Source organism: Brugia malayi, assembly GCF_000002995.4.
Source record: "Brugia malayi strain FR3 genome assembly, contig: Bm_v4_Chr2_contig_001, whole genome shotgun sequence".
NCBI classification, from domain to species: Eukaryota; Metazoa; Nematoda; class Chromadorea; order Rhabditida; family Onchocercidae; genus Brugia; species Brugia malayi.
The window spans coordinates 4,730,745-4,748,467 of record NW_025062476.1 but is presented as its reverse complement, the minus strand read 5'-3'; the positions used below and the strand labels follow the sequence as shown (position 1 = coordinate 4,748,467).

Genomic DNA, 17,723 nt, shown 5'->3' with positions numbered 1-17,723 from the left:
CGAAATGATGTTTACAGATTAACCTTTGTGCAGATGCAGTTTATAGATCTAACCGTAAATTCTATAAGGCATAGGTTGAACCTTTGATACAATTTGATTCAGAATTCCATTCAATCAATAGTTCTCTGGCAAATATTAAAACATAGTATTAGAACATGAAGTAGACAATTTCATCCATTCCATCTAAATGTCTGTAATTCGCCTATTTTAATAGTGGGAGGAAAGTGCATTTTGTGCGTTATCTATGTAAGCACTTGTAATTGCTTTGTATACATTAAATTTGAATCCTATATTGCTCAGCTTAATTTATAGATAGACAATACTAAACAAAATTTTATCAGTTTAATTCATATGCACTTTATGGATTAGGAAATATTTTAATAGGCTTTTCAAATCTTTAAATTACAGGCAGTGCTTGGAATGTTTGCATTGCCTGTAAAGTACACAGTACCTTGAGATGTGATTTTGGAATACTGTGGATTAGAATTTTCAAGTTTCTATGATGTTTTATTTTTTCAATATACCTCCTTTATTTAGTTATCGAAAGTTGAGAATTCAGTGGTCAAATTATTAAGTGTTAGAAATAAATGGATCAAGTTGGAATGAACAAAGCAAAAATAATAGTTGAATTGAGTGAGATGTTTAAATGTTCTGCAATTTTGAAGTTTGATCTTTAAAAATTTTGTTTTGCATAAAATTGGGATTTCAGTTTATTTTAGTTGCTTATTTTAGTTTCTTAATTCCCACATTTATGAATACCAGAAAATAGCATTATCGAATTCATCAAGAATCATCTGTAAGCGGTAATCTTCTCGAATAAATATAAGATGAAAAGATATAATTCTCATCAGTTGAAACAGCTTCATTACAGTTACTCTCCAATGCCTTGGATTCATTTTCCACAAAATGAAATCCGGAATTGAAGTAAGACGACATATACTTTGGATGATTGTCGCTGGCACTTCGTCGTCGTGAGAGGGTGGCACATTTCCAAAAATTCCGTCTTCTGAAAATATTCGAAATTTTATCACTAAATCTTCTCTTAAACATATATAATGGAAATTTCGGCAAGTTTCTTCCACATTCAATAAACGCCATAAGTCACGGACACAAATAATATATCCGACGGGATGTTTTGGTGATTATTAGATTAGCAATTCAAATATTCTTTAGGATTTACTTCATTGGTTATTAATTTCATCAGTTAGTAAGATGATAAACAAAGAAAACCTTGGAGGTGCTGATAAGACTAATTTCTGTTCGATTAATTCATTAGTAGCATTCTGTACGATACTAGATACAATGCCTCGATCGTTCACGTGTTGAACGCGGTTAAAATAAGCTGATAGGCCGAGAGGATATCCCTAGAACGAATTTCTCTTAAATACTGTTTATATTTACAAACAAGTAATGGCTATTTTGTAATATATAAAAACTCAACTAATGCATTTCGAACCTCGTTCACTTTTTCTTCCTGCTTGGAATTTGATCTTTTCGTTTTTAATAACTGAGCATCTGAAATTTAGGTTCAATCAATTCATTTAATTTCATACATTTACTCACATTCCTACATATTTATTCGAAGTGTTAACTTACTACCTATTACATCGCCATATGAAGGTATCTTCCGGATCGATAACGAATTCTTTACAACACTGTGCTGCTTGCACTCAACATCTGCATTATAAAATGTCGTTACAAAGCATTCCGCATCTAAAGCAATAGTTTTCTCCTTGTAAATCGTATTGGTCTTTTGATGTTTTTGAGAATCAAAATTGAGTAAATCATTAAAATTTATTTATTATACAATTAAATCATTATTTCATTTTTAAAATATGAAGATTAAAACTTCATAACAAATGGTTGAATGTCTGAAAATTGCCGAGCTTGGTACTTGCCTTCTTGAACATCCTCAGCACTTTATTTCATTTATTCAAAACAATTTTCTTTATAGCTTTACAGAAAGACATAATTAGATTTAATCATTTTAATATTCCATAATATAAGGAGTTTGACCTATAAGTTTTAGGCCTAACTTTAAAGTTATAGCTATAAAGCACAATTGTTCGGTTACTAAAGTAAAAAAAAAAAATCAAAAAAAAAAGTTAAATTAAAACACACCAAAATTTTTTAGATCAACATAATTATAATCGAAAAATATATTACCTAAAAAAGCGTGACTCCTTATAAAGTTATTTATTTTGATTGTTGGTTTCTCGGATTCTCTTTTCTCGAACGTCACTTTTTTCTCTTGAATATCATTCCTTAGTTTTGAGATCTTTTGAACTTCATGAGATTCACATCGGCTTCGGTAATTTTGAGGTAATGATTCCTCCTTTCTTAAACCACACAAGTATAAATAGAGTGAATTATAGAGTAGATAATAAAAGATTTGCATTACTAAGATATCGATCTTTACAAAGAGAACTTAATTCCATCGTTAGGATGATTAAGATTAAGATTTATTAGATCACGCGACTTCCAGTAATTGATTTCAAGAAAAAGAAATTCATTATTTCCAAAAAATCGAAAGTGAAAGAATACATTACACAGTACATGGATAAATTTTTCCCACCCAAAAGTTCGGATTGAAAATTTAGAATCGATTAATTTCAAAAAAACATTTGCATGTGATAACTGGAATTTAATTCACTTGAAGAAAGCATCAGCATGATTAGAGATGATTGTGCAACGTCGCCGATCAGATCGCTGTATCTGGCGATGATTACGTGATAGGGACGATGAGCGACGTTTTGTTGACTTATCAAAGCTAGCATTGGAAATATTCATCAAAGCAAAGTAGAAAGCCATCGTTTCCTAGGACTCTTCCCAAAATAACACCAAATTTGAAAAACGGACAAATTTAATGGATTAGTGGGCTGACAAACTTCGCTGCTTTCGCGCTATTCCCAAGGGAATACATCATTTCACAGCTCTTTCCCTCCCATAGCTCCTAATCTTCTTTTAAATAACATTGTTCTTTTTAAAGGAACCTTTTAAGCATAACATTCCCCATGTTGATAACTCAACTCTTTCCTACAATTTAAAACAATAATTAGAGCTATATATTTTGGAAAAAGGACATATTCCAGTCTTTGTGAGAAGAGAAAAAACAGCTAAATCAAGTTCTAAGAAAAGAAAATATTCTAGCAACAGAGACGAATTCTTTATATATAAGTTAATAGAAGTAAAGTGATATGATACCTTCCACTCTAAAGTTCAGAAAACAACCATCATGTTGTATGTAAATCTGAATGTCCCCTTTATTTCTAATAGATTTGATGTTTACTTCACCTGAATCCTTTTTTTTTTTTAATAATATTCCTGTACTGCATTCTCACGATCATTTATCAAACATTAAAAAAGAAAAAAAAAAAAAAAAACACAAGAATACCGGAATTTAAAGATGAGGTGGTAATAGTGTTATTTCATTACCAGTGAAAGCATTTAGTTATTCATCAATCTTTTAATTAATTGGCCATAATATGGACCAAAAGTTTCTCTATTATGATTTACAATGCGTGCAAAACGTGCAGTAAGGGCTGAAAGTTCCACATGTACTACTGATAAACCGGGTGGAAATCGCTGCTGATAGGACGGTACTCGATTTGAGGTAATTGAAAGAATGAAGTTGTGCATCCTGTCACCTACAGCAAAAAAGTTTTAATTGAATAATGAACTCTCAGTCATATGAAAATATAAAGGACAATGGAAATCAGAGATTATTGACAGTATTAAGTTTGGCAAATACAACTGAAATCAAGAATTCAAGAGTAAAAAAAATTAGAATGAACTTACGAATAAGTTTCCGGACATGATTTGCATGATCCCTAATTTGCAAAATTTGTTCTCCCAATTCAATGGATTTTTCCTTAGTCCAGTTAATGTTTAATGTTTCGCAACACTTTGATATTCTGTTATTACAAAGAACAGATACTGCTTCAAGATGATCCACTATATTACTAAAAAATCTTCAAGTTGTAAAAATGAAATTGAAATTTCGATAAATAAACAGCAAACTTCGAAAAAGAAATGAGGACATTAAAATTAACCTTTCAACGATATTATCAGTAATTACAATCACGTCGTTTTTTAAATTTGTCTTGAAATCTTTAATTTGAGCTACGTCCTTTCCAGCAAGATTGCAAGAAACCAGTACACAACTGGTACATATGATTAACTGCAAATATTTCGTAGCTATAGATTCCAGTCGTAAGCGATCGATCTGAAACGCCATCAAACCAAAACACTTACTAAAATAATGAACAAGAGAAACAATCCACTATCCTTTACAGAGTTGAAAGTGCTGACATAATATTTTAAATTTACTAAACTTATGATTAGTTAATTGCTTAATAAAATCGATATTACTAAAATTGTTAAATAAATAAATAAATATATATATCACCATCTAAAGATTGCTGTAATTTATATTTACTCCAGAAAAATTGGCACGAAACTAAAAACATTAAATGCAGAATTATAAGAAGGTTTGTGAGAGGATGGTTTAAATGTTATCATTGTTAAGTAAAGTTCTGATGTAGTTTTGTTGTTTTTTCTTCAAACAAATAAACAATTTTGACAATTTCTTTGTCGATCGTTTTATTAATTAATCTGTACTTTTATATATCGGGCTTGATATATTTATGAAGTATAACGTAATTGAAAAGGAATTATTATTACTATTTTTTTTTATTCTAACAAATGGTTCAATTATCACAACTCTAAGAAAGTTGATCGATATCATTTGAATAACGAATTATGTGTAAAGAGGAACGATACCTTGAGGGTTTCAGGGTAGGCATTTTGACAATCCCATTCTAACAATTCCATATACGCACTACTTACTATACCATTCACTTCACTGTTATTCAAGTCCTGCAAAACTAAACTGATGAGTATTCAAAAAAAAAAAAAAGAAAGAAAAAAAATGGAACTTGCAGAAAGTGAAAAAGAAGAGGAAATCACACAAATGGAAGAGATCAAGTACAAGATTTACTTCAAAACTTTTCTTGGCTGATGGTGCATCTGTACTGTTCATACTTATATGTCTATACAACCATTTCATCGTTGACAATTCCAATTCTAAAATCACAAAATTATATCTGTAAGAAAAAGAATGACACATCACTAATCTTTTAAATCCTGTGCGCATACAAAAATAATGAACAAGAGGAATAAGCGTAAATTTCAACAGTACTTTTATCTTTCTGTATCTTTCAGAGAAAAAAAAACTTCGTGAATGCTACGAACCTGGACTTTTGTCCAGTAGCTTCATAAATTGCTTTCTTTCGTATTCAGCTGAATGCTTTTCAACAGCAGAGCGATTAATTTGTACAAAAAAGTTGGCCATATCCAATTTCATTAAATCCAGAAGTTCACATACACCTCTAAAGATCCACATATATTTATACTCTGGCATTTGATATCAAGCAAACTTACATTTTAGAAATGAACTTGCCTTAACATATCTACATTATCTGTCTTCTCACGCAAATCATTCACCATTTTGTCTCTTGCTGGTGCACAAAGCCTACTCAAGAGCTCAACAATACTTTCAAATAATTGACGCACGTCCAAACACTTATTTTCAGCTTGTTGCTTTAATAAATCAGTATCCAGTATACATTCTATTTCGGAACGCAAACGAACATGGTGTTGTGTCAGCAAATCTAACATCATCTGTAACATAAAATATAAAATACAGCCGAAGAGCAATTAAAAAAAATTCACATTTGAAACAAACGCATGGATTTTTTAAATTGCCGCCTTTGAATCAAATAGAACCTTTTTTTTTGATAATTTCTGACATAAATAATTATGACCTTAAGATTTATCAAAATATTATGCTATGATTAACAGCATAAATATTACCATTCCGTTTTTTTGCCCTTCATGGAGTACACCTACAGTTGCATATATACATATGGAAATAACCTTTTTGATATCATCAAGCAAAGTCAGGGCGCAAGAGTAATCTGGCGGTATGCGAGTAAGGTCTTCACGCAGTTTATCCCAGTAAGCTTTTTTCATACAATCTTCCACCATTTGCTCTATTTGATTTGCTGGGTTTTTCTCGATAACAAACTCGGGATTAACCGCAATTTCATGTACCAGTGCCATATTCTCCAATGCTTCTGACATCTTCATCAAGTCATCCATACTCACAAATTTCGCTGGTGAAGTACCTGCAAAAAGAATACACTCGATAAAGACATTTGAAAAAGATATATAAAATGATCCTATTCCTTTTCCTTAAAGGTAAGTGTTAAAATGTTATCGCTTTAACTATGACTTGTCCATTACAAGTAGCTCGAAGGATATATTTAGACTTTAATTTTCAGATTTCATAATAAAACAAATTTAAAATCTCTTATTCCACAATCGCTCAAAATGAGAATAATCTCTTATCAGCTTAATTCTCTCCTCTTTAAAATGAAAAAGTTACCATAATAAATACTAAATATCACAGAATAGTCTTACCAGCTACCCACGTTGGTAACTCAGCAGTGCTGGCAGTGGAAATGCTAAGATCGCTTCTTTTTCGCTTAGTAGCAGTACTATTTGAACTGGGGACATCCTTTACTAGAACAGCAGCAGATTCTCCTTTCGAGTCTTCATTTGTTGATTTATTTGTTTCAGTTTCTTTCTCTTCATCCTCATTTAACATTCTTCAAGGAATCCTTCGAGAAATTCCTCAAAACACTGATAATTCCAAGCAAAATCTGATTTTTCAAGACGCGGTTCCGCATATATAATTTAAAGAAATTTTACCAGACTTCATACGGATTAAAAGCTGAGAGTCAAATGGAAAACGGAAATCCGAAGAGGAAGGAATAAATTTGAGAAAAAAAAAAACTATAGAAATGAGACAAACTAAAAGGAAGCATTTGAAAAGACAAACACAGATTTATAGTTGTAAGTCTAATGAAATTAAAATGATTAATACAAAGAAAAGTTACCGTCCCTTAAAGAAACTGTCCACTTTCTAAAATTTCTTCATTTATATTATACAAGAAAAAAAAGAAAAAAAAAAAAACGACAAAACAGTGACAAAGAAAATAAGATCTCTTGGCACAATTACAAATTTAATCACATACAGTTTTCTGTTTGTTTATACTTATTTTGAGTCTTACAAATTTCATAAACTGAAACATTTCTCTTTCAACGAATCTCAAAATTTTTCCCGAGATCCCTCTGTGCATTCCCATAAAATTGGGGTGGACACCTACAATACCTCAGCATTTTTCTAAAAAGCTTCCCAATTTGATGAAATGGGACGCGTTAAAAGTTTGAGAATGAAGTGCTGGATGAGCGTATGGGGTTGGTTTGTGACGTAGGTTTGGGGTGTTTTCGGAAGGTTCGGCAACTGAACTGATTTGATTATCAAAGTGATAAGGGACACTTATCTCTTGACAAACTGAAGTGAGGCAACTGGTCGCCCCGGCAGTAATGAATTTTGAATTAAGTAGCACGAAACGTACGTTTGTTACATTTCTCACACTTTTTTTGTTTCTTTACTTCACGTAGTTTTTTAAGCATAATCTGTTAACAGTATTACTAACAGTTAAGATAAATTTCAATTGTAACATTCTTTCTACAATTATGACACATCAGTAGCAAGTTTGTGTTGGCATGAAGCTAACTTGAAACACTAAGTAATCTCGTGTGTGACTATTCATCAGATTACCTCTTTTCAAATGAGTTTCCTAATTTAATTTAGTGCAAAGAGAAAAGCACGTAGCATTTTTCTAGTGAATATTTTAAAATATAAGATTCATATAAAGAAAATATAAGATGTAGTTTTTTTTTTTTTTTTTTTTTTCATTTCCCAATTTTTTTAGTAATTTCAATTTTTTATTCAGTTAGTAATTTCAGAAATTGGTATTGGATTGACATTATTTGGCGTCACATTCTTCACACTAGGTATTATTCTCTTTTTGGATGGAGCACTACTCGCTATTGGAAATGTTAGTTCACTTATTTCGAATCATTTCAATGAAGCATAAAATTTCAATATGATTAACTTACTTTTTCATGTCATTTCAGCTATTATTTATAAGCGGGTTAGTACTGGTAATAGGAATCCAACGTACAGTGGCATTCTTTTTTCAAAGGCATAAAGTCAAAGCATCTTCATTATTTCTTGGTGGTATTATCGTTGTATTAATCGGTTGGCCGTTATTGGGAATCGTTGCTGAAATTTGGGGCTTTTTTCTTTTGTTTGGGCAAGTTCCTTTTTTTGGCAAATTTCATTCGATTTCTTATGGAATTAATCTCCATCTGTTTATTTCATGAGTATTACTTTTTTCCACAAGTGATTCGCGCTTATATGTTGTATTAATTCAAAAACTCAGGATTACTTTTTTCTCATATCCCATTTCTTTATATACCGAAAATTTTTCTATATTCGAGATAAAAATATATATATGTTCAAGATCAAGGTACGATTTTCTATATTCAAGATACAAACAAATTAATGCTGATTTCAGTGGTTTTCTGCCCGTTGCTACAAATTTTCTTCGACAGGTTCCTATTGTTGGTAGTTTTTTATGTTTACCAGGAATATCACAGGTAACATACTTTTTTTTTTCCTAGAATAACCAAGCAGTTTTATTTTGCTAATTGTGTTGAGAAATACCGTCATACTACCCTGGTTTTGTCTGTGAATTGTGAAATCAAAATGTAAAGTTTCATTATATATATATATATATATATATATTGACATTGAACCTTCATTCTTCATTTTTTATTCTTAATCATTATAATGTGAGCTGAAATGAATGCAGGAAGTTTTTTTTTTCTTGATTTTTTATTCAAGTAAGCGTTTACAGATTTTGGATCGTTTAGCACCTGAAAGTCGATATCCAGTTTAGGCTTATCTGAATTGCAATGCATACATATTTAATCATTCTCACTACGAGAAAGTTATGCTTTTATGGTGGAAATAAAGCTTTTTAGAATTAAATCTTGATGGAGAAATTTTGAAGAATAACTTTGATAGATTGCCAGTCATTATTTACTATTTATATTTACAGCTTAGGCATTGTCGAGTTACAAAAATTTTTGGAATAGTTTTGTAATTGCCTACTTCTGGGTGCTTTGTATGTTGCAGATTTTAGTAAATAATGTGGAACTTTGCTTCTTTTCTGTTTGCTAAATTTTGCGGTTATTTTTCGTTTCAGATCTAAATGTTTTGTTGTTAATTTTTAATTCATTACTTCTTTTAAGTAAGTACATTTTATTTTGTACAGAAGATGATTTTTAAAGGACGGTTCCTTCATTTTCCTGGTTGTTTCGCTGAATGTAATCAAATGATTAACTTGTAATACATGTTACGAATAAAACTTGTAATTTGTTACTAAAACGCCACATAATGAGGTTTTTTGAGAAGAATATAGACTTATCACATTTTTTTATTAATTCTTCCAAAGAAGAGTGTAGAGAGAGTCCTGTCTGAGCCTTAATAACAAGCACTGGCCATTTTTAATATCTTTTTTCGACCTAAAAAAAATGCTGGGAGAAGAACCGATGTATCCTCTTAGTGTTGCCTTTAATTAAATTTACAGTGCATCACTAGTGCTGGTTCAGCCAACATCTCTTCATTTGCAGTGTAATACTTTTCAATATCAAGTCTAATAGAGTGGTTGAATATAATCTTCTAGAAAAAATTTAATATCTTCCTGATGTGTGTTTTCACTATCGTTGCTCACCGTTATATTGAATCACGGGCAAGGATACGGTTGGATGGGTTATCCCAGAATTATTTCGGTTCCTTTCAGTTAGTATAAGTTAACGACCAATTTATTTGAGAAGATTTTGTCCAAGTTACCAGTTCACGTCGAATTATACCTTTGTGTGATTAGCTTCAAGTTGTTTTATTTTATTTTATTTTTTACAACATCTGAGAGGATTCTAATATATGGATCTCCGATTTTGAAACTTTCGTTCATAAAATTCTAATATATATATAGATATATGGATCTCCGATTTTGAAACTTTCGTTCATAAAATTCTAATATATATATGGATATATGGATCTCCGATTTTGAAACTTTCGTTCATAAAATTCTAATATATATATGGATATATGGATCTCCGATTTTGAAACTTTCGTTCATAAAATTCTAATATATATATGGATATATGGATCTCCGATTTTGAAACTTTCGTTCATACTGAAGTAAAATAGGGCACAAACAAAAATGCAAGAGATTACTAAGTAGTTTGATCTCATGATTTTTTATTACCATCAAAAATCCATCTTTTTGTAAGTATTGTTGATCATATTTAAATGATACTACTTTTCATGATAATATGGTTGATTGTAAATATTGCTTTTTATTTAGCCTTAAGAAGTACATGAAGTGTTTATAACGTAGTATGCATAAAAAGTAGAAAATTTGCAATTGAATTTTCGGCATTGTTTAACAACTTAAATCTACTGGGATGGGTTCTTTGAATCAGGTCACTACACTGTTCATTTATCAATAAACAGCTAAAATATTTATTAAAACAGACAGCGAATATATCTATCATATTGGGAAGTGAGGAAAGAATGATATTTCATGGTGTAGTTAGAAAATTCCATTGTTAAAATGGAATATGAGTGGGTAGGTAAGCATTTTAGTAATACTAATCTTTCTATTTTTAATTTTTAGTAAATTCTTTAATATAAATTCAGATGATTTCATCTATTTTTTTTTTTTTTTTGATGCAAGTCTTTTTTTTTCTTTTTTTTAATGGAATCCTCTTTGGATAGATAAATGCTTTGATGCTACTTTGTTTAATTTTAGGGGCAAAATTTAAGTGCAGAACAAAACTTTTACACTTCATGAAATGCTGATAATTTGTTTTGCATATTTAGCAAAAAGATGAATTTTCCGATTTCGTAAATAAATTCTTACGAAGGATGAAAATTTAATAAATGCTATAAGATTAAAAAAAAAAAAAGGATTAGTGTTATACGGACAAGAAAAACAAGGCGAATGAAAAAGGGAGAACTAAACAATAGAGAAATGGAAAAATAAAATAAAATAAAAATGTTCAAATATCTCTTAACCCTACACAATTCAATTTAACAATACTACGGATATTTTTGAGAAATAAGTCAGATCGATTCTATCTAGTTCAATTCAAAAAGAGAACAAAAGAAGATCAAAATGTCAAGTGTAATCTAATCAGTGTAACTTCATTTTATTTTACTTCAAATCAATATGGAAAAAAAGAAAAGGAGTATTCAAATAAATGCGAATTGAAGAAAATTGAATTAGGCCAAAATGGCTGAGCAAAATTGGATTTGAATGAAATCAGGAAAATGTAGGATTGTGATATTGTTGAATTCAAGAAATAAATGTTGCTTGTTCATTCTTTTTTTTGCTGTAAAACAAGCAAATATTGCATAATTATTTCTTCCTAAAATATATTCTCATTAAGAGAGAGGAAAAAACTTGTTGACTCATTTCTCTATATTTTATTTATTTCAATCATTTGTATATGAATGAACCAAATAACTTCAACTATATCATATATATTTAGATCAATCCATCGAATCATATTATTCCAACAAGGAATATCTAATCTTATAGATGAAAGAAGGAATCAAAAAGTTTGCCAAACTTTTATTTTTCATGTAAATGCATATTATCTAATAATGTTATTGCACAGATCTATTAAAAAATTATATTTAACTTTGGTAAGAACTATAGTAATAGCAAAAAAAAAAAAAAAAAAAAAAACTAGTAAAAAGCAGTAAAAATAGTTTCATTTTCTGTTCATACTTTAATATTTATAAAGAGTATTCAGTATGTCAGATTTAATCACCACTAACTTTTATCAATTATTCGTTATTGATTAACTAAGTAATGTCAAATTTAACAAGTAAGATGTGCTGACATGTTCTAATTAATTATCTAATTTCTGCATCAAAAATATTTCTCAGTAATTTACTTCAAAGTTTTCCACATTTGTAATACAGTATTTCCATATTTTGCTACTAAATTTAACTTTCAATTTAGCAACAATCTTTGTTTGTTTTCTATTTTATTTCCTATCCGCTCAAATACTATAAGCTCCAAAAATCTTTTTTACCACTTTCCTTGTGCTAATAATTTTTAATTTATTTTTTCTCATTTATTAATAATTTTGAAAATTTCATATTTCTTTTTCTTTTTTCTTCTATAATCAAAATAAAACGATTACTATGTGATAAGCTTTCTCATTTGTTCATATATTCTTTTCTAAATTAATTTTGTCTTATTTTTCCATTTGTAACTCCCACAAGCAAATTGACATTCAAAAAAAATTTTTCTTCCTTTTTTTTTTAAACAAATTGTGGATAAATTATTGGTGCATTTTGCTTGACGAATACTAAGCTATTCTAATTACTGGGATATGAAATTGAATCAAAATACTGACAGCTCTATTCTCGTAACATTCCTTTCTTTTTTTTTTGTTTTTGTTTTTGTTTGGGAAGTTTGATCAGTGTATCAGTCTAGCATAGTATTATATTAGTAGCACTAATCAATGATACACTGAATTGGTGACAGTTGTGACAATTCTTAGTGCTGAAATTAAGCGAAAGAATTTTCCAATATTCAAATTTATCATGTAGTTTCACTCCACTTATTGCTTAAGCAATTATTTTTTTTTTTTTATTTTTCAATTCAATAGGCTTAAATGTTCACATTGTTAGCATTTCAATGCTTTGACATTTTTTTTAATACATATATTTCTTTTCTTTTTTTTTTTTGTCAGATAGTGAAACTTTTCATTTTTTTTTCTATTTCTCTTCTTCTGCTACTTCTTTGATTTATGTTTGTTTCTATTTGTGTTCTTACTCTAAGCTACGACCAGTGTTTCTTACTTTAGCTACGATATTCCTTTGATAGCAAAACACTGACCGCTCGTTAAATAAGTAATATATTTGAACTTCATTTTTCTATCTAAGAAATGGAGTATGAAATGTTAGTTCATTCTCATATAACATCCAATAATATCCTTCAAACTGTCTGTTTTTTTTTTTTTTTTTTTCGTTTCTCTTCAAAAATATTTCATAAAAATTTAGAGAAAGCGTAAATAGAATTCGATATTGTCGATCACCACCTGGTACGAAAATTTTCACTCCGAATAAAATTTCTTCACTAGCAAATGCAATATGTGCTAATTATGACTTAAATTTGAATTTAGAAAGATATATCTTCTAAAACTGAACTCATAACTAAGCAAATATATTTCTGTGAAATATGTTTAATAACAAAAACTAAAATTTCATTTTGATCACACTAAAAATTTTTGTTGATCAAAATTCTTGCATCACATGTGCTATGATTTCTTTACACAATCTTATTGCTTATGGAAGAAAAAAAGCAAAATTGTGATAACTGTGATTTGAGATAATGCATTAGAGAAGAATTTGTCTTTTTAATGAAATCAACAAAGGTATATTTGAAAACAAAATACTTTTTAGCATGTAGTAGTGTGCTTTACTAATGACATGCTTGGCTCTCCTCCTACGATTACTAAATTTCCTTCATTTTGAGCCTATGTCCTCTGCAAATATTGATTAGGCTCTTGCCATCCTTGTACAATTCATCCATTTACTTAAGTATTTATTTACTAACTCACTGACATACTTACCTTCTGCCTAATCAAGCTTTTTCTTAAATCTCTTTTTCAAAGACTGAAGAAACACTTTCATCTCATAAAATACATTATCCCTTTTCTTTGCTTCCTTATTTAATCAAACATTCATAATCATCTTCATTTTTTTTTTTTCATCTTTATTTAATTCATTCATTTTTAACTGAATCTTTATAAACTTTAATATTCTTATCATTCTTACAATATTTTAATAATCTATCTATGGTGTAACAATCATCGATTTAAATTTTGTTCATTGTTTATCATTTCAAAATATTTCTAAACAGTAAATAGCAAACAGTTAACACTATCCGCTGCATTTAAATTTGACATTTGAAATATTAAATTTATGCATGTTACACAAAGTACAGTGCCTTGAAAACAGTAAATATCGCCTGTATTTTTTTTTTGGAAAATAATTTTTGAACAAGAAAACTTTATATGAATGGTATGAGCATAAATAAATAACCCTTCTACAAATGTAGGAATGCAAGAAGATATGTTCGAATCTGACGATCAATATGCACTTACTTGTAGATTGTAATTTTTAGGAAATTTCCGGTTCTATTCTTCGAAGACTTTTCTGAAACAGTTTTCCAGAACAATTTCTTACTCACAGTTTTCTAAGCAATTAAAAAGTGCTATTGCATAAAAAAAATGAAAATTTTGAATGCAAATTTTTATAGTTTGTTAATAGATTGTATTGATACAAAAATTTTGAAAGTTTCTTTTTTTTTTTATATCGATTTTAAAATTGTATGTTAATAAATAGAAGATTGCTTGTTGGAGTGTATTTGTCGTTGTCATTCAGTCTAATTTCTTATTCTGTGCCATTTTGTGCCATTAAACAATTCCATTTAATTAATAAATAATTTTTCCTTCTGGTTTGCCCTTTTTTCAACGGATTTTATTGAAACATAATTTTTTGCAAATCAAGCAGAATGGTACCCTAAATTAAATTATGCTAGCAAAATATGCTTATTGGTTAAATATTTGAATAGCTTCATATCATTTCATCATTAGTGTTATCAGCTGAGAAAGACACTTCAGAAAAACAACAATCGTAGACATTTACTTACTTATCAGTTATCAGTTAACATTAAACACAGATTACATTCCAATGTCAATGTTGCCAATTGTATTGCACAGTGATATTTGTTTAAGAGGTAATTTTTCAATTTTTGCATATTTATTGAATTAAATGATTTAAATCATTCATAGAAAGAATGTATCGTTAATGTTTAGATCACAAATTTTATATGACATTTCTATCTTTATTTTTATCGCTAATTATCAATCATGAAGCTGAATTTTTTTATGCCTACAACTTTTAATACTTTTGAAACTAAATCAATAAATCATAAACATTACTGGACTTCAAAAATGATAAAAAGAAAGATCGAAATTCGAAAATATTTTAACAACGATTGGAATTGAAGTAGACAAAAATAAGTATTATCAAAGTAAATAAAATAGCGATGATAAAATGTTAAAAAAAAATAAACCATAATGTAATTTAGCTGTAATAATAAGCCTTTTTATTTCAAAAGTACCGGAAACTAAACCGGTTATAACGAACAAAATAGTCACAAATTCTCTTTAGTTACCCAATTTTTTAATCGTCTATTGAGGAAAGAAAAAAAACTGATTAAATACAATTAAACCTTCAAATGTCAAATAAATTAATGAAGTTTCAAATAATTAAATATCTGAAAAATTTTTAATTAGGTCCTTTTCATTGCATTAATATACACCGCACAATTGAAAAAGCATATTTTTTTATTATTTCATAATTTCCATACTATTTTTTGTGCTAAAGAATGACAAAAAAATAAAAATTTTTTTCTCAAAAAATTATAATTTGATGAAATCACTCATCCATGTGCCAAAAAAAAAAGCGAAAGATTATTTCACTCATATTTACAAATTTTTTCTTTTTTTCTTTTTTAATGCTAACGTATAGGAATAAGTAGTGACGTATAGAAGGATGAAATTCGATTGTAATTTGCTTTATTTCTAATTCAATTTCATTTGAATTCATTTCTCATTCGTCTGGCTTGTTTATTTTAATATAATTGATTAGTACCATAGGCTAAAAGAGTAACTAGAAGAAAAGAATATGCAAAACATTTGACTTATTCTTAATTAGAATATGCTAAAGATAATTTGATTAAATTATATGGACAATGCAAGTTGTTCAGTTAAATAATACTTTCATATATTTGAATGAAAATTCATTGAATAAATTGATGAGATGAAATATGTCAACGGCTAAGAGAAGAAATATGAAAAATTGCCTCACTGAGCACAACAATAATTACCAGCCAGTTGAAAGAACACATTCATTCCTTTAACACAAATTTGTTTTTTCATTTTGAAATAAAATGCTCTGAAATGAAATTTCATTTTTCCTTTTTTATTTAGCTATAATTAAAAAAGGCCCTATCATATATATATATTCCAATTTTGAATAATTAATTATATTAACAAACATTGAAATCTTGGAAAATGATGTCGGAAATTTTTCATCAGTCAACCAGTAATTAAATTACTTATATTCCAATATTTTTCGATTAATTGTGGTATTTTAACTTATTGGTTCGCCAGTTAAAATCAAAATTCAGTATCTCAAATTATCACATTCTTTACATCTACCAAATCAAAATTTCAAGATAGTGGAATGACCCTAATTATAGTGATCATTGTTCTTCGACGTTAGATTCGAGTTATTCAAAAAAAAAAAAAAATCAAAAAAAAGTAATTTGCGTAGTTTTTTTTTCGTAAAATTCAGTTTATTAAGAAAGTTGAAAATTTTGAATAGATATTTCATGAAGAATGAATATAGTTGCTTTCATTCCTCATTTATCATACTCATTTGCTATTCATTCCAGCACACTCATTCAGAAAAGACTTTTGCATCCATATTTCATTTCATTTCATTTCATTTCCTTCTAAGCATAATTTCTACATCCTCAATAAATTTATTCCTTTTGTATATGCTATGTCAAACATATCACCAATCATTCGACTTTTTGACAATTCTAAGCCTTTACTGAGAGAGAGAGAGAGAGAGAGAGAGAGAGGTTTCTCTGTGAAATATTAATATCATCAATGAATGTCACACCGATAAATGCATTCTTTTTTATGTGTTCATCACATTTTATTATGAATAAGCATTTGAAACATTTGAATTCAGCATTTTGAACATAATAAGTAAATCGTAGCTGAATCATACAAAAATTTTCCTCTATGTCAGCTGGGAATTTTATTCCATTAAGTTTAATTTCAAAATTTATATTACTCTTTCACCATCTGAGCCGTTCAGTCCAATGACAATCGTTTACTAATCAGAAACCATCTGTTTTGTGCGATATTTGTTCCAGTAGTAAAATGGCATTTGGAAAAATTTCTTATATTCTGATGGGTAAATGAGTTATTAGTTGTAATTTACAAAATATTTGTTTTGGTAAATTTCAATATCTCAAAATGAAAAAGAAACGAATATTAGAAATATAAGTAAGTGAACATTTTTATTCCTAAATTTTCACAGATCAGATAAAATGATTAGATTGCTACAAGATTGTATCTTTATAAATCAAAGTTTTTTTAAGGTATAATTTGCTTCCTTCTATTACCTGTGCAACATTTTTTGATATTCGAAAAAAAAAAACTTAAGTTAAATTTTTTAAAAGTGTATCTTTTCTTTCTTGATGAAAAATCTTTTGAAAACAAATATCTTTGAATTCAATTCGCGTTGAAACTTCTCTAAATATTATTCATTGATATTTGAATACTTTCATATCCGATTGCTTTCATTCTGACATTTCCCAAAAACTTTTCATTCATTGTCAATCTTTTTTCGTCTAATTTTTTATTTCTTGAGAAAATTCATATCATTCAAAAATCCCTAATATATTATTCAAACAATTAATAACATTTTTTTTTTTTTTTTCACTATAACACAACTAGTTTGGATAAATGCCAGTTGTACTTTGACCTTCTACTTTTTATTTTTTTTCAAAGCTTTTTTTTTGTGCTAATTACTCATTCCAAATTTGAGTTGAATATCAAACATAAATTTT

At 28.5% G+C, this 17,723-nt stretch overlaps 2 protein-coding genes across 4 annotated transcripts; one reads left to right on the top strand and one right to left on the bottom strand.

Annotated features, from left to right (window-relative positions):
* Positions 1-783: 783 nt before the first annotated feature.
* Bm5105 (T-complex protein 11 containing protein) lies at positions 784-6,670 on the bottom strand (the record flags this gene model as incomplete). Of its 3 annotated transcripts, XM_043078424.1 has the most annotated exons (9): positions 3,448-3,647; positions 3,799-3,962; positions 4,053-4,225; positions 4,783-4,878; positions 5,000-5,085; positions 5,254-5,390; positions 5,462-5,682; positions 5,938-6,188; positions 6,484-6,670. In XM_043078424.1, 9 exons carry the CDS (start codon positions 6,668-6,670, stop codon positions 3,448-3,450), a joined length of 1,515 nt encoding a protein of 504 aa, XP_042934358.1. The 3 variants fall into 3 exon arrangements, with proteins under 3 accessions (XP_042934359.1, XP_001902294.2, XP_042934358.1); XM_043078425.1 differs by lacking the exons at positions 3,448-3,647; positions 3,799-3,962; positions 4,053-4,225; ... (4 more) ...; positions 5,938-6,188; positions 6,484-6,670 and adding exons at positions 784-1,006; positions 1,231-1,364; positions 1,457-1,515; ... (1 more) ...; positions 2,167-2,339; positions 2,654-2,811; XM_001902259.2 differs by lacking the exons at positions 3,448-3,647; positions 3,799-3,962; positions 4,053-4,225; ... (4 more) ...; positions 5,938-6,188; positions 6,484-6,670 and adding exons at positions 784-1,006; positions 1,231-1,364; positions 1,457-1,515; ... (1 more) ...; positions 2,167-2,339; positions 2,654-2,811.
* Positions 6,671-7,452: 782 nt separating this feature from the next.
* On the top strand, positions 7,453-8,876 carry Bm3984 (UPF0198 protein CGI-141 homolog, putative; the record flags this gene model as incomplete). The annotated part of the gene is made up of 5 exons (XM_043078423.1): positions 7,453-7,480; positions 7,879-7,970; positions 8,050-8,222; positions 8,493-8,574; positions 8,835-8,876. 5 exons carry the CDS (start codon positions 7,453-7,455, stop codon positions 8,874-8,876), a joined length of 417 nt encoding a protein of 138 aa, XP_042934357.1.
* Positions 8,877-17,723: the final 8,847 nt, after the last annotated feature.